Consider the following 27,962-nt stretch of genomic DNA (forward strand, 5'->3'; position numbering starts at 1 on the left):
TTTATAAACTTTGTTGCTTTATTCTTAACAGGAATATCTTATTAACAGGCAACTACCCTCAGAACGTGTTGGACTGAGTCCCAATACTCTAACAAATTTAGCTATGCTGCAGACAGATGCTGAAAATGAAGTAAAAATAGACTTCACTCTATAAAAATATGTTCGACTACCGTAGTCTTCCGTGTAATTAGATGTAAAAAGATATTGGAAGTAGCCTATGCACCGATCATAAACTAAATATAATAATGTTTGTGTGTGTCGCGCAAACTCATTTCTTGGATTATTTATTAGAATAGTACATTTCATGTGTAGTGGTTTCGATGCATATTAGCTTTTGTGATTGAGTTTGCCCCATCAATATTCTCATGTTCAAATCTCAGAGCCGGCTCACAGCACAGAGCTGGTGAGGTGAAGGGTTGAGGGTGAACCCCACGGATGGTGTGAGGTCTAGATCATCCTCTGTTACTCCAGGAGGAGGAGTGAAACGAAAGCGCTGTAGGAGGGAGGTGAAGAAGAGGAAGAGCTCCATCCTGGCCAGACCCTCCCCCAGACACACCCTACGACCTGCGAGAGAGACCAAAGATACAGAAAATAGCATGAAGTCTGTACAAAAGGCTTGCAATGAAATTATTTGTTATATAATGAAGTTAATATACCTGCAGAGAAGGCCATGAAGGCGTCCCTTTTGACAAATCTTCCGTGCTCATCCAGAAAGTGGGAGGGGGTAAAGCTGTGGGGGCTCTCCCATTCGCTATCGTCCTGTAGGACCGACGTCAGTAGAGGAATCACAGATGTCCCCTGCAGTAAAGGTGAAGCATAGGACCTCTTATTTTCAGAGTAAAAGTGATGAAAATTGGTTTAATAAATGTGCACACTCAAAAGGAGTGGATTGCAACTTCAGGCAGAAATATATACTTATGGCATGCCCATACTCCAATATTTCACAATAATGTGTTGTCATCTGGATGCCGTCTTTTTGCATCCCCCAAATGTGGAATCCTTACCGATATCATGGACAGTAATGGTTTGAGAACATGCCAAGATTTGAAAGATACATACACATTACCAGGCAACTCCTTTTTTTCTATATTTACAACTAAAGTCAGCTATTCTGGTCTACAGAGTCTTTTGGGAAACCACCAAACCATCCAGTGATGGATTTAAAATACACTGGGCTCTGGGCTCCCAAATGGACTGATCTCTATAATATATAAACAACTTTTGGAAAGCTCATATTCTGAGCTAGCCATTAAAAAAGTATGGTCCACAGATCTAATTCAATCTTTACAATCCTTTAACTGGAACAGACTATAGATGTCACGTGTACTCCCTCTCCGGCGCACTAAGTCACCAGGCTGCTGATTATTACACACACACACCTGTCACCATCATTACGTGCACCAGCACCTCAGACTCACCTGGACACCATCACCTGCCTGATTAACTTCCATATATCACTCCCTTTGGTTCCTTCCCCAGACATTGTTTCTGTTTCATGTCTGTGCATTGTTCGTTCTTGTTTTGTATTATGTTTCGTTTACTGATTAAATGATTAACTCCCTGAACTTGCTTCCCGACTCCCAGCTCACACGTTACAATAGACAAATATGACCTTGGCATCCTGTAATCCCAACCATCAATTTATACAGGCAGGGTGGGAGGCATGGTTTCCAGGTGGGGAAGGAGGATGCGGGCAGGTGGATAGGAACTGAAGGCGGCAATGGATTGGGCTTCTCTTTGTATGCATTTCTTTTATTGTTTTTTGAACCTGTAACCTCCCTTCAGAAAAAAAGAAGACAATATGAAGTTGGTCACAAAATAAACAAAGAGATTTGGATATCCAGGTATCTGACCTTTTTGATGAAATATCCCTGGAAGGTGACATCTCGGCTGGTGGTGTGAGGGATGGCCATGGGTGCAATGTTGGCCAGTCTCTGGGTCTCATGGATCACTGCATCAGTGTAGGGTAGGTTCTTCCTGTCCTCTACCAAGGGCTGACGACTTCCTATAACCTTGCTGATCTCCTCCTGGACCTGATCTGAGACAGAAAGGAGGGAGGGTTGGAGTTACTGCAGTGAAATGTACACTGAGTATACAAACATTAAAAACACCTGATCTTCTTTCCATGACAGACTGACCAGGTGAAAGCTATGATCCCTTATTGATGTCTCTTGTTAAATCCACTTTAATCCGTGTAAATGAAGTGGAGGAGACAGGTTAACAAAGGATTTTTAAGCCTCAAGACAATTGAGACTTTATTTAACTAGGCAAGTCAGTTAAGAACACATTCTTATTTACAATGACGGCCTACCAAAAGGCTTCCTGAAGGGACAGGGAGTAAAAATAAGTAAAATATAAATGTAGGACAACACACACACCACGACGAGAGAACACAACACTACATAAAGAGAGAACTAAGATGACAACACAGCATGGTAGCAGCACAAAACATGGTACTAACATTATTGGGCACAGACAACAGCACAAAGGGCAAGGTAGAGAACAATACATCACACAAAGCAGCCTCTGTCAGTAAGACTGTCCATGATTGAGTCTTTGAATGAAGAGATTGAGATAACACTGTCCAGTTTGAGTGTTTGTTACAGCTCGTTCCAGTCGCTAGCTGCAGCGAACTGAAAAGATGAGCGACCCAAGGATGTGTGTGCTTTGGGGACCTTTAACAGAATGTGACTGGCAGAACAGGTGTTGTATGTGGAGGATGAGGGCTGCAGTAGATATCTCAGATGGGGGGAGTGAGGCTTAAGAGGGTTTTATAAATAAGCATCAACCAGTGGGTCTTGCGACACGGATTGTCTATGCGTTCCATTCAGAGGGTGAATGGGCAAGACAAAATATTTAAATGCCTTTGCACGGGGTATGGTGAAGGTGCCAAGCGCATCGGTTTGTGTCAAGAACTGCAACGCCGCTGGGTTTTTCACACTCAACAGTTTCCTGTGTGTATCAAGAATGGTCCACCACCCAAAGGACATCCAGCCAACTTGACACAACTGTGGAAAGCATTAGATTCAACATGGGCCAGCATCTCTGTGGAATGCTTTCGACACCTTCTAGAGTCCATGCACCAACGAATTGAGGCTGTTCTGAGGAAGATGTTCCTAATGTTTTGTACACTCAGTGTATAAACCTGACTTAACGTTTAACCTTCATTAACCAAGCCATCCTTATCTAGTTTCATAATATATTCTTCAATCTGGCTCTTTGCCAATGTTTATAACTTTTAACACCATGAGTGCTTTACTGTTTCATGTCTGTGTGTCACAGGTGGCACCTTAATTGGGGAGGACGGGCTCATAGTAATGGCTGGAACGGAATCGAACACATGGTTTCCATATTTTTGATACCACTCCATTCCAGCCATTATTATGAGCCGTCCTCCCCTCAGCAGCCTCCTGTGGTGAGTGTGCGTGCATGCGTTTGTGTTTATATCAATCCTTACCCTGTATATGGGGGTACTTGGCCATTAGCAGCAGACCCCAGCGCAGGGTTGTCCCGGTGGTGTCAGTACCAGCACCAAACAGGTTAGCAACACTAAATACCAGGTTGTCGTCATGGTAGAGAGAATCCATATTGCCAGATTCCTAACAGAAACAGACCCGCAGATGACATGAGTTATGTACAGTCTTTCCTCAACTCTTAGCCAAGAGAAACTGGCATGCATAGTATTGATGTTAGCCCTCTGATTACAATGAAGAGATAAATGTGCCACGCTGTTCTAGGCAGATTAAGTTGGCCCTTCTTTAAACTGGACAATAATTAAGATAAGATCAAACTAGAGCTTGCTTTGTGGAGAGTGGTGCTTATACACCTGCATTGCTTGCTGTTTGGGGTTTTAGGCCGGGTTTCTTTACAGCACCTTGTGACATCAGTTGATGTAAGAAGGGCTTTATAAATACATTTGATTGATTGAAAAAAGCAGAGCATCTATTTATCATGGGCAGTCCTCTTCAAATCTTTACAATCATTGAATCAATATGTTCTGACCATGAGAGTTTACAATCTAAAATAACACCAAGTAGCAGCCACACCATTAATTACCAGATTCAGCTGATGTCCAGAACTTAGGGAATGATTTGTATCAATACAATGCTTCATTTTGGAGATGTTCAGGACCAGTTTATTACTGGCCACCCATTCTCAAACTGACTGCAGCTCTTTGTTTAGTGTTGCAGTGATTTCACTAGCTGTGATTGCTGACGGGTTGAATCATCAGCTTACATGGACACAGGCTTTGTTTATTGCCAGTGGCAGGTCATAAAAATAGAAAAGAGTAGAGGGCCAAGAGAGCTGCCATGCAGTACACCACACTTTACATGTTCAACATTAGAGAAGCTTCCATTAAAGAAAAAACCTTGGGTTCTATTAGATAGATAGCTCTGAATCCACAATATTGCTGTCACGTCCTGACCAGTGAAAAGGGGTCATTGGCCATAGTAGAATGGTCAGGGCGTGGCAGGGGGGTTGTTTTGTGTGTTTTGGGGTTTGTTTGTTTCTATGGGAATGTGTTCTAGTTTTCATTTTCTATGTTTCGTTTTCCAGGTTTGGCCGAGTGTGGTTTCCAATCAGAGGCAGGTGTCTTTCGTTGTCTCTGATTGGAAGCCATACTTAGGCAGCCTGTTTTCCTTTGGGTTTTTGTGGGTGGTTGTTTTCCGTATTAGTCTTTGTACCTTACAGAACTGTTGGTCGTTGTTATTTTTCTGTTTAAGTGTTCTCCTTTAATAAATGTAAGAATGAGCACTCTACACGCTGCGCCTTGGTCGACTCATTACGACGAATGTGACAATGGCAGAGGTTGAAAAGCCATAACACATACAATTTTTCAACACGTTATGGTCACTAATATTAAAGGCTGCACTGAAATCTTTTTATTATACATTTCTTTAAACCAATCATCAGTCATTTGTGCCAGTGCATGTTCAGTGGCCTTCTCCATAAGCATTCCGAAAGTCTTCATTTGTTTTTAATCAATACTGTGCATGTGGATGATCGTTCCTATTCTGTTTGTAAACACCCTCGTAGGTTGATTAATAACCTGAACCAGATTACAGTCACTGGTTACAGTGAGAAGCTTCCTCTTCAGCGGAGAGCTTGATGACAACCAGTCAATATTCAGGTCCCCAAGATCGTAGACTTCTGTTTATTACACATACACCATTTTTTTTTTAACCAGGCAAGTCAGTTAAGAACAAATTCTTAATTACAATGACGGCGTACCCCGGCCAAACTCTAACAATGCTGGCCCAATTGTGCATTGCCCTATGGGACTCCAATCAAGGCCGGTTGTGAAACAGCCTGGAATCGAACCAGGGTCTGTAGTGACGCCTCTAGCACTGAGATGCAGTGCCTTAGACCTCTGCGCCACTCGGGAGCCTCCATCAAGCATTTCACACACATTATCTAGATATTGACAGTTAGAACTTGGTGGCCTATAGGAGCTACACTAAAATAGGCTTTAGAGGAGGCAGGTGAACCTGCAACCACAACACTTCAATAACACTTGACATGAGATCCTGTCTAAGCATTACAGGGATATGTCTCTGAATACGTACAGCGACAACTCCCCCATAGGCATTCCTGTGTCTTCTGTAGATGTTATCATTGTATTGCTAATGATGTATCAAATGAATTATCTACGTGAGTCTCATAAATGGCTAATATATGAATGTTTATCTGATGTTAGCAAGTTATTAATTGTATTAACCTTATTTCTAAGGCTACATATATTAATATGGGTTATTTTTACCCCTCTCCTGTGTAGCTTATCAGAGATAGACATAATATGGAAAAGAAGAAAAAAAAAGATAATCAACACATTCTTTTAAATCAGCTTGAGGAACTGTTTTAGTGTTTGAGTCTGTGTGAGTTTACATGTGATTCTACTGACATAGAGAACTAGTTAGATCCTCCTTCAGCTGGCATTTAGTCAAACTGGTTGAATCAACATTGTTTCCACGTCATTTTAATTAAATTATGTTCAATCAACGTCGAATAGATGTTGAATTGACGTCTGTGCCCAGTGGGATGTTAGTGTTGGACAACACAAGTTAGTTGTGTTTTTTGGCAGTAAAGTGAACCACAAGGTGGCGTAATAAGTATTATAAACCCGACAGTTTGGTTTCTGGATACTCGTTTTCTGAATGTCTTGGTAATTTAGACAATATTCCACAGGTGTAACGCAAAATTACTCGTTTACTGTTCTAATTATGTTGGTAACAAGTTTATAACACCAACAAGGCACCTCTGGGTTTTGTGGAATATGGCCAATATACAAGGACTGTATACAGGCACTGCACTTCGCGTCATGCAGTGCCTTAGCTGTGGTAAATTGACCATATACCACACCCCCTTGGACCTTATTGATGAATTATATTCTGTACAGTTATACTGAGCAATATTAATGCAACACTTTGTTATGAATTAGTGAGATGCAGATTCTGCATTAAGTCTTCATACCTCCAGGGTCTGCTTTCGGACAAGGAACGAGTCCACAAAGCCTCTACACATCTGAGGGTTCAGAGTCTCCTTCAGGCCCCTCACCAGATCTGTCACCTCCATCTTCATATCAGCAATATTCTTTTTCAGACGTGTCAGGTTGTTTATCCACGGGCCCAACCAGGGGAACATGTTGTACATCTACACATAGATTCAGGTAGAATACGCATAAAACAATATTATATTAATTATAACACACCACAACTATGATTAGATTACTAAATACATCAATTCAAATGTGATACACACATGCATAAATATGTAATTATTAGTTGTGAGGACCAATAGTGATATTCAATATTGTTTGATATCGATATGAGCAAGGAATATTGTAATGTTGGTTTATTATTTTTACTATTCTGTAAAAAGAACATTACTTTTCCTGCATACACAAAACCCTCAAACAGACCTCACAGACTCTCAATTTAGCATATTTAAATTAATTGCCTGTTGATGGACCTATAATATAGGCCTCCCTAACTGACCAGTTTGAATACAATATTATAATACCAGAATATTCACGCCTGGCCCAATAGACAATCTGCAAACAGTTGTCTGAACTTCAAGGAGCCATGGAAGTGAACAGAAAAGTGAACATACACAGTTGCAATATATTTTATGCAAACCGATACGGAATCACAAAAATGGTACTGATATTGACATCATTTTGTATATCGGTGCCCATCACAAGTGATTATTTAACCATATTATATATAATAATTACAATGATATAATTAATAGTAAAAAATATTTTAGACATTTAGCAGACGCTCTTATCCAGAGCGATTCACAGTTAGTGCATTCATCTTAAGATAGATTGGTGACACAATCACATCTCACAGGCATAGTAAGTACACTTTTCTCAATAAAGTAGTTATCAGTAAAATCAGAGCTAGAAAACTTTTTTTTGGGGGGGGCGAGGAGGGGTTTATTAAAGATTGCTTTTTGAGGAGGTAGAGTTTCAGGTGCTTTCGGAAGATGGGCGGGGACTCTGCTGTCCTAGCTTCAGGGGGAAAATGGGCGGGGACTCTGCCTGGCCTAGCTTCAGGGGGAAGCTGGGCGGGGACTGCCTGGCCTAGCTTCAGGGGGAAGCTGGGCGGGGACTCTGCCTGGCCTAGCTTCAGGGGGAAGCTGGGCGGGGACTCTGCCTGGCCTAGCTTCAGGGGAAGCTGGGCGGGGACTCTGCCTGGCCTAGCTTCAGGGGGAAGCTGGGCGGGGACTCTGCCTGGCCTAGCTTCAGGGGGAAGCTGGGCGGGGACTCTGCCTGGCCTAGCTTCAGGGGAAGCTGGGCGGGGACTCTGCTGGCCTAGGTTCAGGGGAAGCTGGGCGGGGACTCTGCCTGGCCTAGGTTCAGGGGGAAGCTGGGCGGGGACTCTGCTGTCCTAGCTCCAGGGGGAAGCTGGGCGGGGACTCTGCTGTCCTAGCTCCAGGGGGAAGCTGGGCGGGGACTCTGCTGTCCTAGCTCCAGGGGGAAGCTGGGCGGGGACTCTGCTGTCCTAGCTCCAGGGGGAAGCTGGGCGGGGACTCTGCTGTCCTAGCTCCAGGGGGAAGCTGGGCGGGGACTCTGCTGTCCTAGCTCCAGGGGGAAGCTGGGCGGGGACTCTGCTGTCCTTGCTTCAGGGGGAAGCTGGGAAGGGACTCTGCTCTCCTAGCTTCAGGGGGAAGCTGGTTCCACCATTGGTGTGCCAGGACAGAGAAGAGCTTGGACTGGGCTATGAGGATTTTATTTGATATGTTATATGTATACATCATGAATATTGTATATAAATGTATAAGCAGCTTAGTAATGGGTTATAAACTGTACAGTAATGGTTTGTAATAAGTTTACTGGCACATCAAGTAAAGTATAACTGAGTATGTACATTTTAACTTGCAAGAATTCATAACAGGTGTTCTGTTTCCTAGTTTTATTGATTGCACTGAGACAGCCATTATTTACTCAGAAAATACAGTAAAAACAAAATGGTCTGAATAAGCAGACTACCTGAATTGATGCAGAACCTGTAAGGTGTATACTCTCATTGGCCCTGTCGGCCATGCCTGTGAATAGGGGGTCAGTGTATTCAAACCTGCTGCCATAGACAATGGCCGAGATAATGTTGGAGACGGCATAAATCACAGGCTGTGCTGTGTCAAATGCCTTACCTGTAATAGACAAAACATCTAATCAATTACTAAATAAGCTTTCTAGAACCCACACGATCACTTAACAAGCCCATTAGCTATTTACTAATAATGTGGTTAAAAATAGCCTGATTTTAACCAGGCAATTAAGCCTAGGCATCCCCTATAAATACATCATACTACTTCTACTACTAGTGTAGAGATACCGGTATTGCTCTTACCCTCATGTTTTTCCAACACTTCAATCAGGTAGTGAATTTCCTCTAAGATTTTCTCCTCACTCCCTTTCTTGCCCATCCCAAAGTCTCTAAGGTTTGTCAGGGCAAAGCGCCTCATCTCTTTCCATGAGTCTCCATTGGCAAACAGAATCCCTGTAAAGAACGTAGTTTGTTTCCATGACAATTCAAAGTGTAATAATAATAAATTATGATATTTACTATAATATGCCATTTAATAATGAGCATGTACCAAATATATATATAAAATCTGCCAAATTATCTCTGCATCCTTTCTGGTCATGATAATCTGTAACTATTTAAGACATTTTAGACATTTATATAATTTGCAGAAGATTAGAGTAAGAACATTTGATGAATTGTGGAAAGTCTGATCTCTGCATTCACCATTCTAGCCTGATCTCTGCATTCACCATTCTAGCCTGATCTCTGCATTCACCATTCTAGTCTGAAATGTCAGAAAGGAGTGGTATTATTCAGAATTCACTTGTCAGCTATTGGATCCCTTTCAACCAATTAGAGGACAGCCTAATTCAAACACAGTATTTGGCAACATTGGTTGTTGTCCTAAACCCAACCACTGTTTCTGCGAGGGTACTGATTGGACCATTTTCTGGCTTATTCCAAACGCCAATCTATTGGATAAAGGGCAGGCTGATACATGCAGTAAAACAAATTGGTGAATGCAGCAATCAGACTTGTTCCACCAGGCTAGAATAAGACTTTCAACAGCTTGTAATGCATTTCATATCCAACTCATCTCAAAGTGTCTGAAATTGATTGTGTAGCTCAATAAAGTTTATTTAAAGTAACTATTAGGTGAAAATCTCACTTTTAAAAGTTCATAATTTGTTAACTCGTACCCACAATGTTGTTGAATCATCCTATGCTCATATTTGTGGCCAACACATACATTGGAGAACAAACGCATGGATTGCTGTTTTAGCTTGTTCATAGACTGCTTACAGATTAAGGAAATCAATAAAACAGGTTGTAATTTGGGTGAATGATAAGAGAATTATCTAATAAAGGTAAATGAATCAATAAACCATGATGAATTATTAGTCATACAGCAGGGTTAATGAATAATCAATGTAATGATCAATGTAGGGATCGATTGGTCTGATTAGTTCCGGAAAGTCCAGGAACCACTGGAGAGGGAAAGAAATGTGTGTATGCAATTAGTATAAAGAGCTAGAGAAGCAGATGGTCAAGGGAGCAAAACTTCAGAGAGTTCCTAACCTTGAAGGAAAGGAACAGGCTGAGCTAGAAGGTGATAAACAGTGTGAGAAGTTTATGAGGTTGCAGGTCACCAACAGATTGTGTGTAAATGCATGTGCGTAAGTAAGCAAGAACTATATAATGACTGTTGTTATCCTGACGGCAGAACGTTCTCATGAATAAAGCTACAGAAACCTTTTGCAGAAAGCTGAGTCCTTGCCTAATTATTTTAACCCATTGTCTTACAAACCTTGGGCATTAGTCAAGGCAAATTGATTATTGATTATTATCATCAAGATATAAAATTCCTTTAACAATTGGTCCTTCGAGCCGGATCTCAAAAACTGCCGCTGTCGTTCCAAAGAGACACCGAAACCGTGCACGGGCGGATGAAAAATCCGTAAATCAAAGACCTGGCCCTTTACTGTGAGTTCTTTACAGGCCGGTGGCAAACTGGTACGCGACAGAGGTGGTGACGAGATTCAACGAACATTGAAAAACTCAGCTGCAAATTATAAGGTTAGTAGACTTTATTCATACTTTTGGGGAATAGCACCTGTATGATTACATTAAATAAGGGGTGAGTGATATACCTATAGGTCTGCATTACATAGTGAAATGAGTGATACACCTGTGTGTCTGCATTGCATGGTGAAATGAGTGAAGTACCTATAGGTCTGCATTACATGATGAAATGAGAAATACACCTGTATGTCTGCATTGCATGATGGAATAAGGGACACAATTGGGTGTTGGCATTTGATGAGAAAGCGATTGTTGTGAGTGAAAGGCAAAAGCGATTGTTGAGAGTGTAAGGCAAAAGCGATTGTTGAGAGTGAAAGGCAAAAGCGATTGTTGAGAGTGAAAGGCAAAAGCGATTGTTGAGAGTGAAAGGCAAAAGCGATTGTTGAGAGTGAAAGGCAAAAGCGATTGTTGAGAGTGAAAGGCAAAAGCGATTGTTGTGAGAGTGAAAGGCGGGAGCAAGTAGTGAATTTTAATGTACTCTGGGTGTTAGACGCTGAAATTGGTGAATGTTATAGCTGGTGACCTGGCTTCAGAAGTTTGCGTGGAGAAAAATCGGTTTTAAAGGGAATCAAGTATTCTGCGCGAATGGAAGGCAGGAGGTAGTTGTAAATTCAAAACGACGAATTCGAAAACGAGACAGGGTCCGAAATAGACCCTGAGCAACTGTGGCCACTGCATAAAACTAAACTAGGGCTTGTGGTGAGACCTGATAACGTAGCAAAAGGGTCAAAAAAACCATAAGGGGATAGTCGGTACCTAAATTTAGGGATTTAGGTCTGATATCTATGGGTGAAGTGAGACCTAATATGGCGGAGTGAGAAACAGATATTAGTGTCAAGAGTTACATGAAGCAACAAATAAATAGGCTGTTAACCTGTTAGGGCTAGGGGGCAGTATTGACACGGCTGGATAAAAAACATACCCGATTTAATTTGGTTACCACTCCTACCCAGTAACTAGAATATGCATATACTTATTACATATGGATAGAAAACACCCTAAAGTTTCTAAAACTGTTTGAATGGTGTCTGAGTATAACAGAACTCAAATGGCAGGTCAAAACCTGAGAGATTCCTTTACAGGAAGTGGCCTGTCTGACCATTTCTTGAACTTCTTTTCCATCTCTATCTTTTGCTAAGGATCGCTGCTCTAACGTGACACTTCCTACGTCGTCCATAGGCGCTCAGAGCCCGGGAAAAACCTGAATGTCGTCATCCCAGCCCCAGGCTGAAACACATTATCGCCTTTCTCAAGTGGCCGATCAAGGGACTCTGGGCTTAGGCGCGTGACCCGACCGCCCCCGTCTTTGTGATTTTTTTCCTCTGTTTGCCGAAAAGGAGATTCCCGGTCGGAATATTATCGCTTTTCTACGAGAAAAATGGCATAAAAATTGTTTTTAAACAGCGGTTGACATGCTTCGAAGTACGGTAATGGAATATTTAGAATTGTTTTGTCACGAATTGCGCCATGCGCACGACCCTTCTTTACCATTTCGGATAGTGTCTGGAACGCACGAACAAAACGCCGCTATTCGGATATAACGATGGATTATTTTGGACCAAACCAACATTTGTTATTGAAGTAGCAGTCCTGGGAGTGCATTCTGACGAAGACAACAAAAGGTAATCAAACTTTTATAATAGTAAATATGATTATGGTGAGTGCTAAACTTGCCGGGTGTCTAAATAGCTAGCCCGTGATGCCTGGGCTATGTACTTAGAATATTGCAAAATGTGCTTTCACCAAAAAGCTATTTTAAAATCGGACATATCGAATGCATAGAGGAGGTCTGTATCTATAATTCTTAAAATAATTGTTATGCTTTTTGTGAACGTTTATCGTGAGTAATTTAGTAAAATGTTAGCGAATTCCCGGAAGTTTGCGGGGGTATGCTAGTTCTGAACGTCACATGCTAATGTAAAAAGCTGTTTTTTGATATAAATATGAACTTGATTGAACAAAACATGCATGTATTGCATAACATAATGTCCTAGGGTTGTCATCTGATGAAGATCATCAAAGGTTAGTGCTGCATTTAGCTGTCTTCTGGGTTTTTGTGACATTATATGCTAGCTTGAAAAATGGGTGTCTGATTATTTCTGGCTTGGTACTCTGCTGACATAATCTAATGTTTTGCTTTCGTTGTAAAGCCTTTTTGAAATCGGACAGTGTGGTTAGATTAACGAGAGTCTTGTCTTTAAATAGCTGTAAAATAGTCATATGTTTGAGAAATTGAAGTAATAGGATTTTTAAGGTTTTGAAAATCGCGCCACAGGCTTCAAGTGGCTGTTACGTAGGTGGGACGAATTCGTCCCGCCTGGCCCAGAGAGGTTAATTAGGGCTTTACGACCCCTGGAAAAGAGTTTATAGTTGCAGACGTATGAGAACTAATGTCCGATCAATATCCCCTCTATAGATAAAGTTTCGAGAGAGATAGAGTAACTATGCTGGGATGAGGGATTGCGTGTGAGGAGAATTCTGTCAATAAATCGCGAGAAAAAGACAGACAGTAAAAACCTAAAAATAAAACGGGTTGCAGTGTTTGTCTATGAGCGAGATAAAGACAGGGTTAGGATAGATACGTCTAGTCATTCTAGCAGAATAACTCTATATTGTGAAGGAAAATTAGTGGGTGTGATACACATAGAAAACATATTGCTCAAATCAATGGTTGGAAAAAAAAAGAGCTGGATTGTTCTTTTAAACGGGGGATAGAAGCAATGTGTCATATAGCATACAAATAATTATTCTTCGAAATAGAAAAAAAAGAGCTGGTTGGTTCTTTAACCTCTTACATCTAGACGTTCCGCTAGCGGAACACCTGCTCCAATATCCAATGACGGGCATGGCGCGAAATACAAACTCCTCTAAAATCCGAAAACTTCAATTTTTCAAACATATGACTATTTTACAGCATTTTAAAGACAAGACTCTCGTTAATCTAACCACACTGTCCGATTTCAAAAAGGCTTTACAGCGAAAGCAAAACATTAGATTATGTCAGCAGAGTACCCAGCCAGAAATAATCAGACACCCATTTTTCAAGCTAGCATATAATGTCACAAAAAACAAAACCACAGCTAAATGCAGCACTAACCTTTGATGATCTTCATCAGATGACAACCCTAGGACATTATGTTATACAATGGATGCATGTTTTGTTCAATCAAGTTCATATTTATATCAAAAACCAGCTTTTTTACATTAGCATGTGACGTTCAGAACTAGCATACCCCCCGCAAACATCCGGTGAATTTACTAAATTACTCACGATAAACGTTCACAAAAAATCTAACAATTATTTTAAGAATTATAGATACAGAACTCCTCTATGCACTCGATATGTCCGATTTTAAAATAGCTTTTCGGTGAAAGCACATTTTGCAATATTCTCAGTAGATAGCCCAGCCATCACGGCTAGCCATTTAGACACCGAGCAAGTTTAGCCCTGACCAAACTCCGATATACTATTACAAAAGTTTGATTACCTTTGTTGTCTTCGTCAGAATGCACTCCCAGGACTGCTACTTCAATAACAAATGTTGGTTTGGTCCAAAATAATCCATCGTTATATCCAAATAGCGGCGTTTTGTTCGTGCGTTCAAGACACTATCCCAAGTGTAAATAAGGGTCACGAGCATGGCGCAATTCGTGACAAAAGATTTCTAAATATTCCATTACCGTACTTCGAAGCATGTCAACCGCTGTTTAAAATCAATTTTTATGCCATATTTCTCGTAAAAAAAGCGATAATATTCCGACCGGGAATCTGCGTTTAGGTAAACAGAGGAAAGAAAACAAAGCATTCGGTCGACGCGGGCACGCGCCTGAGTCTCACAGTACTGTAACCAGCCACTACCCAAATGCGCTACTTTTTTTCAACCAGAGCCTGCAAAGCCACGATTCAGCTTTTTGCCGCCTTCTGAGAGCCTATGGGAGCCGTAGGAAGTGTCACGTTATAGCAGAGATCCTCAGTCTTCAATAAACAGAGGCAAGAAGAACGACACCTTGTCAGACAGGCCACTTCCTGCATGAAATCTTCTCAGGTTTTGGCCTGCCAAATGAGTTCTGTTATACTCACAGACACCATTCAAACAGTTTTAGAAACTTTGGAGTGTTTTCTATCCAAAGCTAATAATTATATGCATATTCTAGTTTCTGGGCAGGAGTAATAATCAGATTAAATCGGGTATGTTTTTTATCCGGCTGTGAAAATACTGCCCCCTAGCCATAACAGGTTAAAATAGAGAAAAAAAGAGCTGGTTGTTCTTTGAAATAGAGAAAAAAAGAGCTGGTTTGTTCTTTTAAGCGTGGGTCATACGAATAATTATTAGCTATGGGAGAAGTGAGACCTAATATGGCGGAGTGAGAAACAGATATTATTGTCAACAATTACATTAAGCAACAAATAAATAGGCTGTTAACTAGGGCTTTACGACCCCTGGAGTTTATAGTTGCATACGTATGAGACCTAATGTCCGATCAATATCCCCTCTATAGATAAAGTTTCGAGAGAGATAGAGTAACTATGCTGGGATGAGGGATTGCGTGTGAGGAGAATTCTGTCAACAATCGCGAATGAGATGAAGGCAGGGTGTTAGGATAGATACGTATAATCATTCTAGCAGAATAACTCTATATTGTGAGAAGGAAAATTAATGGGTGTTGATACATATAGAAAACATATTGTTAAAATCAACAGTCGCGAAAACAGCTGGTTTGTTCTTTTAAGCTGGAGATGGAAGCAATGTGTAATATAGCATGCAAATAATTATTCCCCAAATTCTAGGTTAATAACAGTAAATAGCATACACATAAAGATTAACAGCGAGTAGACACTGATTGTATTTGGTCCAGAATTGTATAAATTAAAGCACATAGAATAAAAGATAGGTTAAGGTTCTTACGAATAATATTTCTAAAATTCTAGATTGGAAGAAGAAGCAGAATAAATACGAGGGTACTTTAACAACATGGGTAGTAAATCCTCTAAGGAGATTCCGGTATTGACGGGAGATGAACGCTTTATGCTGGGAAAAGATAAGAGGAACATTTATTTTGGGCCGAAATGGAGGAAGAAATACGATTTTGATGGATGTTTAAATGTTGAAAGATTGGAATTAAGGATAAAACAAATACATAGGGTCTGTGGGGATAAGACAGAGAAGCAGCGCACAGAAGGCCTTGACACCGCTCGTGTTTGGCTGGCAGAAGCTAGGAAGAGAGCGGAGGGGGCCAGGGATAAGGGCGTTGCTAACAATGATTTGGGTAACCAGGAGCAGACAGAGAGGACTCCCACGGCTCCCACAGAGACACCATCTAAACCCGAATTATACCCCTCCCTGGCTGACCAGGGGTGGCGGGAGAACCCAGATAACGAGGTGGTGGTAGTGAGACGGAGGCAACCACATCAAGTGCCGCCCGTACCAATACCCCCTCCCCCATATGCTGGTCCTCAGGGAGCCAAGGGAGGTAGAAAGGAAGAGACACAGAAAAGAGAACAGGTTTTAGCAAACTTATTGAGAAAAGTGGATAGAGACACTGTAGACAGAAGGGGAAAAACAGGGAGACGCGCTGACAAAGACGGAGAGAAGATGTGTTTTAATTGCGATAGAACAGGACATTTCGCCAGAGACTGTAAAACACCCTGTAAACATTGTGGCCGAGTAGGACACAACTACCGAAATTGTAAACATGAACAATAGTGGTTCAGTGGTAGAATTCTTGCCTACCATGCGGGGGGCCCGGGTTCGGTTCCCAGCCCATGCACCATGGGACTAAAATGTAATTTAATTATTGTTATGTTATGATTGGAACCATACGGTTGTTAGTGTTTGTTTAAGATAGAAACCGAACGTTTTGATAGCTTGTTTAGTTTAAATAGAAAGACAGAGTCGATAAAGTACGTTGTTTGTGGTCTAAATGGCCTGTTTTAAGGATTTATAGAGAATGGGAGTTGTATTTGAATGACGGAATCAAGGAAAGGGCAGTTACCTAAATCTAATGAATTATAAGGAGCGGAAATTAATAATTGCGACAGAATTGTGGCGATATACATGATATTTTTTTTAAACCCTTGGACATTTCATAAGACTATAAGCCAATATCTAGAGAGATTAAAGGACGTGTCCAACACTAATAGTGGGTTAATAGAACCCCCGGTAGTGGATGGATTTGATGCCCCGTATTAAGAGCAATTGAAAATTGCTTTCCTCAGTGGAATGCGCCCCGAGATAAGTCATGCCATCAATCAGAACCTCGTAGGGGGGGGGGGCTAGCAGATCTGAGGGAAGTAAGAGGGCCAGAGAGGGGGTTGAGACAAATACAGAGAGAAGAAGGTCAGGCGCCCACAGCCAGACTCAGAGGAGGAGGATGGGGCATGACTAACTATGGAGAGCGGGGGAACAGACACTAGTGAGGGGAAGGACGATTTTCAGAATTTAGTTATAAACAGCGATTGTGAAGTTTTTGAATTGGCTACAATTGATTTGGCATTACCACAAGAACAGAAACCCTATTTGACACTAACAGTAATGGGAGAGAGAATCAAATTTCTGTGTGATACTGGGGCGTGTCTTGTTTTCTGAGTTTTAATAAACACATTAAATTCTTTTGATAGGGGATGTTCTGGGAACCGGGGATACAAAATGTAGATAAAGTTCTTAGCTTTAAATTGTTTAATGTAGTAAGAAACACGGTTATGAAAGGGTGGTATGACTTTTGACCCCTCTGGTGACTTTTCCTGTGTGGTCTGATCAGCAACATTGAAAAGCCATTTGGATGGTGAATTTAAGGTCATTGGTGATATTGATTTTAAGGGAATTTGTAGAACTGATAATTATGATGGAGTTAAAGTTCTTAGACACAATTGATAATTTGAACCAATGGGAAGACTAAAAAGGGCAAAGCCTTAGACTAAGGGTAGGCTTCCTTAAGTCTATTTTCCTAGAACAATAAGGGTAAAATAATTTTTCTTGGTGGAGTAAATCAGATTAGTCATTTTGATCTGATTATGTTATTTGAAAATATTTTGACCAGTAGCAGGGGTATTTTTTTACATGATCTAGATAAGTTTATTTTCCCTTAGGAAGTCAGCTGTTGTTGAATTCAGTGTAAGAGATTTAACCTCTTAGGGCTAGGGGGCAGTATTTACACCGCCGGATAAAAAACGTACCCGATTTAATCTGGTTACTACTCCTACCCAGTAACTAGAATATGCATATACTTATTAGATATGGATAGAAAACACCCTAAAGTTTCTAAAACTGTTTGAATGGTGTCTGTGAGTATAACAGAACTCATATGGCAGGCAAAAACCTGAGAGATTCCTTTACAGGAAGTGGCCTGTCTGACCATTTATTGGCTTTCTTTGACATCTCTATGCAAAACAAAGGATCTCTGCGGTAACGTGACACTTCCCACGGCTCCCATAGGCTCTCAGAGCCCGGGAAAAAGCTGAATGTCGTCATTCCAGCCCAAGGCTGAAACACATTATCGCCTTTGTCAAGTGGCCGATCAAGGGACAGTGGGCTTAGGCGCGTGCACTGGTCGCCCCCGTCTTTCTTTTTTTTTCCTCTATTTACCGAAACGCAGATTCCCGGTCGAAATATTATCGCTTTTTTTACGAGATAAATTGCATAAAAATTGATTTTAAACAGCGGTTGACATGCTTCGAAGTACGGTAATGGAATATTTCGAATTTTTTTGTCACGAAATGCGCCATGCTCGTAACCCTGATTTACCATTTCGGATAGTGTCTAGAACGCACGAACAAAACGCCGCTGTTTGGATATAACGATGGATTATTTGGGACCAAACCAACATTTGTTATTGAAGTAGAAGTCCTGGGAGTGCATTCTGACGAAGAACAGCAAAGGTAATAACATTTTTGTTATAGTAAATCTGATTTTGGTGAAGGCTAAACTTGCTGGGTGTCTAAATAGCTAGCCCGTGATGGCTGGGCTATGTACTTAGAATATTGCAAAATGTGCTTTCACCAAAAGCTATTTTAAAATCGGACATATCGAGTGCATAGAGGAGTTCTGTGTCTATAATTCTTAAAATAATTGTTATGCTTTTTGTGAACGTTTATCGTGAGTAATTTAGTAAATTGTTAGTAAATTCCCGGAAGTTTGCGGGGGTATGCTAGTTCTGAACATCACATGCTAATGTAAAAAGCTGTTTTTTGATATAAATATGAACTTGATTGAACAAAACATGCATGTATTGTATAACATAATGTCCTAGGGTTGTCATCTGATGAAGATCATCAAAGGTTAGTGCTGCATTTAGCTGTGGTTTGGGTTTATGTGACATTATATGCTAGCTTGAAAAATGGGTGTCTGATTATTTCTGGCTGGGTACTCTGCTGACATAATCTAATGTTTTGCTTTCGTTGTAAAGCCTTTTTGAAATCGGACAGTGTGGTTAGATTAACGAGAGTCTTGTCTTTAAATAGCTGTAAAATAGTCATATGTTTGAGAAATTGAAGTAATAGCATTTCTAAGGTATTTGAAAATCGCGCCACAGGATTCAACTGGCTGTTACGTAGGTGGGACGATTTGGTGCCACCTAGCCCAGAGAGGTTAACATAACAAGGCTGTGGAATTGATATAATAGTATTACTATATTTTGTTGTGAATAAGTTTAATAATGGTAGACTTATGTCAACAGGACAGGGATATATGACATCTGTAGGTGATCCAGGATTATTGAGGGTATCGAGATAAATTTAAGTAGATAAGCAATATCTAGACAGGTTGATTTTTCTAAAGTTCAGGAGTGCAACCAAGGAGACAATGAGACATTTAGTCAATATTTGGAAACAACCCAGATTTGATACTTTCTGTTATCACAAAAAGCTGGAGACAGATAGAAGGGCAGACAGAGAGATCCTCCCCTGCACTGCTGAAACCTTGAGGGTTGGGGAGTAGCAGGAAGAAAGAAGGGGGGCCAGCAGGAGTTTTGATTTTAAGTTTGATTGGTAAATTTGCTAGGAGGAGATATGATCATTTTGTTGAAAGTAATTGTTACCCTAACTAAAAGGACAATGAAAGCTTAGTTGGTTTCAGGTGTTAGACACTGAACCATTGCCCAGACACTATTCTGCACAGTAGGCCGAAATAGTAGCATTGACTAGAACCGGTGAAATAAGAAAGGAGAGAAAAGTTACTATTTACACAGACAAGCACATAGACATTTAAAACCATACAAAACAGCACAGATAAATCTTAAAGAAGATAAAACACTTGACAGAGAGTTGTTACAGAATAGCTGAGGATGAAGGCCCCAGGGAGAATTGGACATGTGGAAAATGAAATGGGGCATCCTACAAGAGAAGGTCTGACATAAGGATAATTTACTTATCCTACCAAAGACATTGTATGGATACGCAGCAATATTGATACATAGGCTAAGCAATGTATCAAGGGGAGGGAAGTATAGTAGAGTAGTTAGGAAAGAGTGATGGCCTAGAGGATAATTACTTAAACAATTTTTTTTGTAAGATATCCATTCCAACAGTTGGAAATTGACCTTATTGAGATGTTCCGAAATGAGGGGAAGAAGGGGTGTTTAACAAGAATAGATAAGTATAGCAAATGGGTAGAAGCATTCCCAACTTACTTGGTGGACATGATTATGGTAGCTAAAATATTAAGTCAAGATATTATCCCTAGAGTTGGTTTACTAGGAGCTATCTCTTTAAATGAGGGATGATAGTTTAGCTAATCGGGTTAAATAAATAGAATGCCAGAGTTAGAGATACCAGAACAGGTAGACATAGAAATTGAAGAAATACTAGCAGAACACATGAGAAGACTGTTTGTTAACCAAACCCGTATGTCCAAGATTTTGTGTCCAACAGGTGAATTACAGGAGAAGGTGATTCACTCAATTCAACCAGGAGACTGGGTGTGGATCCAGTCCCCGAGGAGAAAAAACTGGAAGCAGCCCCGTTGGGAAGGCCCATACCAGGTTCTGTTAAACCACTGTCTTTGCCATTAGAAAAGCTGAAAGAGTCACTTGGGTCCACGTTATCCACTGCAAGAAGGTATGTACACATATGAGCACTGCTGATCACACACAGAGTTAGGAGAAGAACCGAGTACCAACAGGGTGCGGGGGTTACCTCTTTAACGAAGATTTCCGATCCCGACCGTTCATCACTGTGTGTGCTCCTAGAGGTGTGAGTATGGGGTGGTACCTAGCAGAGAGACTAAGGGCTGGAGAGGGTTGGCGGTTTTTGGGAAGAGTAGAGACTCTGAGCTGCATCATAGTCTAATCTTTCTGATACATTCAGATCCACCACCTTCTGGTACTAATCATACGATACCTTGTCATTTATAAGGATGAAAAGATAAACTATATAATACACTGATGAGTGATGTACAGAATAAGGAATAAAAAAAGATCAGGATGTAGGTTTAAGGTAAACATTAAACAATTTCCTGGGAAAGAAGACAACTGTACAGGAATTGGGGTTGGCCAGATTGAAGTACTCAGCCAACCCACCTCGGTTCACCTTAACTCCGGATGAGTACCAGTGTTATAGATACAAGAATGGCACCGAGAACTTAGAGGATTTTAATGGCTGAAAGGTAATTGTTAATGTGACTGACTTAGGTTTGAAAGATGAATAGAAATTATTAACCTCATAGCACCTATAACTGATGTAGGGTGGGCTAGTACCAGCAAAGGACGCATACGACAGAAATTACCACAAAGGGTGGTTAGGAACTTGCGCCCTGGGGTTATAGGTCCAACCAGTTCGAGTTAGTCATCAGAGGCCAGTTATAGGAGGCTAAAGTAGGCACAGGAGGAGTTTTGACCAGGATGGGAGTAGCTTTACAAGATGGATGCTATTGGCATCCTCAGGGAAGTTCCAGATGAATACAAAGCTATGAATCAAATATGTGAAGGCTTTAACACTACATTATTTTGGTGGTTGACAATAAATAAAAATGTGGATGGGATTAATGACATCTTTTATAATCAACAGAGATTCATGAATGAAAACGGGGATGCAGTAAAGAGGTTCTCTGACCAATTATCCGCCACCCCCCTCATGACCTGGTAAAATAGACTGACTCTCGATATGTTATTGGCAGAAGAGGGCGGTGTAGGTAGAATGATTAGGTTCATTGCTGTACGTACATTCCTGATAACACAGCCTATGTTTGGGAAATGGAAAAGTGTTGTAAGAACTGTATTATGGGCTGCTTTCACCTGTATGAGTGTGTTTGTATTGTGTGGATGTTGTCTCGTCCCATGTGTGAGAGGTTTAATCACCAGGACTCTAGAGAGATCGATGACGCAGCAGATGGTGAGATATGGACCAATTCCGAGCTCCGATCAGTGGGATGGCGAATGCGGGCCTCCAGGCCAGGAAGATGGCTCCGTTTCTTTTAATCACGAGGAGCCAATGTTTGATTAAACAATTTTCAACGTTTTGATAGACTGTTCCTTTAATGAAAATTATGATGAAAATCCTGAATCGAAGTGTCATAATTGGAAAGAGGCCTAGGACTGTCATTGATGGGTATAGGAGGAATAATTATGTATTAGTCTTGTTTAATCCTTGTATCACAATTAAGTTCCATATAGCGTGTGATTATTTGTATTTCCATATAGCGTGTGATTATTTGTATTTCCATATAGCGTGTGATTATTTGTATTTCCATATAGCGTGTGATTATTTGTATTCCCATATAGCGTGTGATTATTTGTATTTCCATATAGCGTGTGATTATTTGTATTCCCATATAGCGTGTGATTGTTGTATTTCCATATAGCGTGTGATTATTTGTATTTCCATATAGCGTGTGATTGTTGTATTTCCATATAGCGTGTGATTATTTGTATTTCCATATAGCGTGTGATTATTTGTATTCCCATATAGCGTGTGATTGTTGTATTTCCATATAGCGTGTGATTATTTGTATTTCCATATAGTGTGATTATTTGTATTTCCATATAGCGTGTGATTATTTGTATTCCCATATAGCGTGTGATTATTTGTATTTCCATATAGCGTGTGATTATTTGTATTTCCATATAGCGTGTGATTATTTGTATTCCCATATAGCGTGTGATTATTTGTATTTCCATATAGCGTGTGATTATTTGTATTCCCATATAGCGTGTGATTGTTGTATTTCCATATAGCGTGTGATTATTTGTATTTCCATATAGCGTGTGATTATTTGTATTTCCATATAGCGTGTGATTGTTGTATTTCCATATAGCGTGTGATTATTTGTATTTCCATATAGCGTGTGATTATTTGTATTTCCATATAGCGTGTGATTATTTGTATTTCCATATAGCGTGTGATTATTTGTATTTCCATATAGCGTGTGATTATTTGTATTTCCATATAGCGTGTGATTATTTGTATTTCCATATAGCGTGTGATTATTTGTATTTCCATATAGTGTGATTATTTGTATTTCCATATAGCGTGTGATTATTTGTATTTCCATATAGCGTGTGATTGTTGTATTTCCATATAGCGTGTGATTATTTGTATTTCCATATAGCGTGTGATTATTTGTATTTCCATATAGCGTGTGATTATTTGTATTCCCATATAGCGTGTGATTGTTGTATTTCCATATAGCGTGTGATTGTTGTATTTCCATATAGCGTGTGATTATTTGTATTTCCATATAGCGTGTGATTATTTGTATTTCCATATAGCGTGTGATTATTTGTATTCCCATATAGCGTGTGATTATTTGTATTCCCATATAGCGTGTGATTATTTGTATTTCCATATAGTGTGATTATTTGTATTTCCATATAGCGTGTGATTATTTGTATTTCCATATAGCGTGTGATTATTTGTATTTCCATATAGCGTGTGATTATTTGTATTCCCATATAGCGTGTGATTGTTGTATTTCCATATAGCGTGTGATTGTTGTATTTCCATATAGCGTGTGATTATTTGTATTCCCATATAGCGTGTGATTATTTGTATTTCCATATAGCGTGTGATTATTTGTATTCCCATATAGCGTGTGATTATTTGTATTCCCATATAGCGTGTGATTATTTGTATTTCCATATAGCGTGTGATTATTTGTATTTCCATATAGCGTGTGATTATTTGTATTTCCATATAGCGTGTGATTATTTGTATTTCCATATAGCGTGTGATTATTTGTATTCCCATATAGCGTGTGATTATTTGTATTTCCATATAGCGTGTGATTATTTGTATTTCCATATAGCGTGTGATTATTTGTATTTCCATATAGCGTGTGATTATTTGTATTTCCATATAGCGTGTGATTGTTGTATTTCCATATAGCGTGTGATTATTTGTATTTCCATATAGCGTGTGATTATTTGTATTCCCATATAGCGTGTGATTATTTGTATTTCCATATAGCGTGTGATTATTTGTATTTCCATATAGCGTGTGATTATTTGTATTTCCATATAGCGTGTGATTATTTGTATTTCCATAAAGCGTGTGATTATTTGTGATTACATATAGCAGGTGATCATAATGGTGAATTATTGAATCATTTAAGGGTGGAATTGATAAGAGAATTATCTAATAAAGGTAAATGAATCAATAAACCATGATGAATTATTAGTCATACAGCAGGGTTAATGAATAATCAATGTAATAATCAATGTAATGATCAATGTAGGGATCGATTGGTCTGATTAGTTCCGGAAAGTCCAGGAACCACTGGAGAGGGAAAGAAATGTGTGTATGCAATTAGTATAAAGAGCTAGAGAAGCAGATGGTCAAGGGAGTAAAACTTCAGAGAGTTCCTAACCTTGAAGGAAAGGAACAGGCTGAGCTAGAAGGTGATAAACAGTGTGAGAAGTTTATGAGGTTGCAGGTCACCAACAGATTGTGTGTAAATGCATGTGCGTAAGTAAGCAAGAACGATATAATGACTGTTTTGTTATCCTGACGGCAGAACGTTCTCATGAATAAAGCTACAGAGACCTTTTGCAGAAAGCTGAGTCCTTGCCTAATTATTTTAAACCATTGTCTTACAAACCTTGGGCATTAGTCAAGGCGAATTGATAATTGATTATTATCGTCAAGATATAAAATTCCTTTAACAGTGAACTATCCCTTTAAGTATGGGACATAGCCAGAATAAGAGTAAAATATCATTACCATGTCCTTGGTTGAAATCATAGAACACAGGCGTGATGTCCCTGTCCCCAAAGTCCTCTGCCTGGTTTACCAGCGCCTGCTTGACCGTCTTGTATCCTGCCAGAACCACCACTTTCTTGGGTCCAAAGTGAACCGTGAAGATGGAACCATATTTCTTGGAGAGCTGGACAGATAAAGTATACATAAAAGTAAACCATAGACTCAGTTATGTCTCGTAATGCTATATGACTAAACACATAACTGGACATCACATGCAGCTTGTTTAACATGTTTCAGTCAAGAAACAGTGTGAAGACGGTGGTTTACAGTTGATGTCAGACCTAGGTTCAAATACCAGTCAATGTAATTGAATTACTTACAAAATAATTAGTATTTAGACAAAGTTTTTTATTGGAAATACATTTGTAAAGTATTGGTGTCAAGCTCCCGCTCCCAACGTCACCTGTCTACTAATCACTGGTCCTGGCAACCCATCTTTATGCAAACCTGGCAACCATCATTACGCACACCTGGCACCCATCATTACGCACACCTGAGACTCAGTCACACCTGGACTTCATTACTCCCTTGATTACCTCTTTATATAGCACTCTTGTTATCAGTCATCAGATAGTATTGTTTATGTTTCCATGTCAGAGGTCTGGTCATGTCATTAACTGCACCTGCTTACTGACTCCCTGCATCTGTTAGAATTGGCATGTATTTACAACTACTTGTTTTTTTATTTGAAATAGTTGTTTTTGGCTGTGAATTAGAAAATAGTCAAACACAAAAATGTCATACTTAAGTACACTATGTATTTGAACCAAGGTATGTTTTAACCTCTCTAGGGTAGGTGGCACCAAATCGTCCCACCTACGTAACAGCCAGTGTAATGCCGTGGCGCGTTATTCAAAAACCTTAGAAATGCAAAAACTTCAATTTCTCAAACATATGACTATTTTACACCATTTTAAAGACAAGACTCTCGTTAATCTAACCACACTGTCCGATTTCAAAAAGGCTTTACAACGAAAGCAAAACATTAGATTATGTCAGCAGAGTACCCAGGCAGAAATAATCAGACACCCATTCTTCAAGCTAGCATATAATGTCACATAAACCCAAACCACAGCTAAATGCAGCACTAACCTTTGATGATCTTCATCAGATGACAACCCTAGGACATTATGTTATACAATACATGCATGTTTTGTTCAATCAAGTTCATATTTATATCAAAAAACAGCTTTTTACATTAGCATGTGACTAGCATGTGACTAGCATTCCCACCGAACACTACCGGTGAATATACTAAATTACTCACGATAAACGTTCACAAAAAGCATAACAATTATTTTAAGAATTATAGATACAGAACTCCTCTATGCACTCGATATGTCTGATTTTAAAATAGCTTTTCGGTGAAAGCACATTTTGCAATATTCTCAGTAGATAGCCCGGCATCACAGGGCTAGCTATTTAGACACCCAGCAAATGTAGCACTCATCAAAGTCAGATTTACTATAAGAAAAATGTTATTACCTTTGCTGTCTTCGTCAGAATGCACTCCCAGGACTTCTACTTCAATAACAAATGTTGGTTTGGTTCAAAATAATCCATAGTTATATCCAAACAGCGGCGTTTTGTTCGTTCGACTCGGGCACGCGCCTAAGCCCACAGTACTCTGATCGGCCACTTGCCAAACGCGATAAAGTGTTTCAGCCAGAGCATGCCTCGATATCATTCAGCTTTTTCCCGGGCTCTGAGAGCCTATGGGAGCCGTAGGAAGTGTCACGTTATTGCAAACATCCTCAGTCTTCAATAAAAAGAGCCAAGATGAAACACAACTTCTCAGACAGGCCACTTCCTGCATGGAATCTTCTCAGGTTTTGGCCTGCCATTTGAGTTCTGTTATACTCACAGACACCATTCAAACAGTTTTAGAAACTTTCGGGTGTTTTCTATCCAAAGCCAATAATTATATGCATATTCTAGTTACTGGGCAGGAGTAGTAACCAGATTAAATCGGGTACGTTTTTTATCTGGCCGTGTCAATACTGCCCCCTAGCCCTAACAGGTTAACAAGATCCTTGAAAGGATATTCCTAGGGTGCATCTCGGGCGCCGAAGACGTGGATTTCGATTATGGCAGCCCCCCGTACCTCTCTGATTCAGAGGGGTTGTGTTAAATGCGGAAGACACATTTCAGTTGAATGTGTTCAGTTGTACAAATGACTAGGTATTCCCCTTTACTTTCAATATTCTAAAGTGGCCTCATCTCCTTCCTTGCAACACATTGGTCAATGTCAAAGTATTTTGATCATAGCCTGGTCCCAGCAAAAAACATCTGGGACCAGGTTACTTGGGCAGGACATATCTATTGAAATACATTACAGAATAGAACATTAAACAACATTCACCACCTAAAAGCATGTACAATGTGCCAGAGTTCATTAATCAGTTTGCTTACTGAACTTTTCAAACCTGGTGAAATAACAAAAAACTATATAAGTGAGACAAAACAGATCAAATCAACCTCAACATGTTTTGTTCTGAAAGCAACAGAGGACTACATCTTACCTCACAGAGAGAGCAGTAGGGCTTCTTGAGATCCAGCTGGAGCATGTTACCAAGCAGGGGCAGCGGCCTCGGTCCTGGAGGCTCCTTCCGCTGTTCCTCAGAGCTGGAACCAGAGAAGAAGAGGTAGAAGACCAGCAGAAACAGCACAGTGCCCAGCAGTGTCACCGTGCTTGATGCCTGTAGAAGACCTTCTATAAGAGACATCTTCAAACTGAGCTCATACACCTTATACTGGGCTAAAAATACAACGCACTAATGCTCCGTTATGGAACAAGTGTATGTGCTCAGAGAACTTCCACGACAATAGATCTCCAAGGAATGCTATTTGTATAACCACCCCACCCTATTGGAGCAAGATGAGAAGAGGGAGGGTACAACCTCAGAGGAGGAGCTAAACAATGCAACTCCAGCAGGTCTGTCGACATATCATATCATTGTGAAACTCGCATGATATCACCTGCAAGTCCTTGACAAACTCTCCATATGATTTGTTTCCTGGTCTTTCCAAAAAAGGTAATACATCGAAAGGCATTTACAGGCCCGGCGAAATGGAATTAGGCTGATGGACCACATGTAAACTTTATTCCATCACCGAATGGATGATGAGGGTTACATAGATAGAATGAGGTTAAATCT

At 40.1% G+C, this 27,962-nt stretch overlaps 1 protein-coding gene across 1 annotated transcript; it reads right to left on the minus strand.

The window, feature by feature from the left end:
- On the minus strand, positions 1-27,649 carry LOC106606454 (cytochrome P450 2K1). Its single transcript, XM_045719864.1, has 9 exons — positions 27,327-27,649; positions 24,766-24,928; positions 8,856-9,005; positions 8,495-8,655; positions 6,472-6,651; positions 3,458-3,599; positions 1,854-2,038; positions 657-798; positions 1-564 (listed from the first exon to the last, which is right to left on the minus strand). Exons 1-9 carry the CDS (start codon positions 27,528-27,530, stop codon positions 377-379), a joined length of 1,515 nt encoding a protein of 504 aa, XP_045575820.1. The 5' UTR covers positions 27,531-27,649; the 3' UTR covers positions 1-376.
- Between the last annotated feature and the right edge of the window lie 313 nt (positions 27,650-27,962).

The sequence above is a fragment of the Salmo salar genome, chromosome ssa06 (assembly GCF_905237065.1).
Source record: "Salmo salar chromosome ssa06, Ssal_v3.1, whole genome shotgun sequence".
NCBI classification, from domain to species: domain Eukaryota; kingdom Metazoa; phylum Chordata; class Actinopteri; order Salmoniformes; family Salmonidae; genus Salmo; species Salmo salar.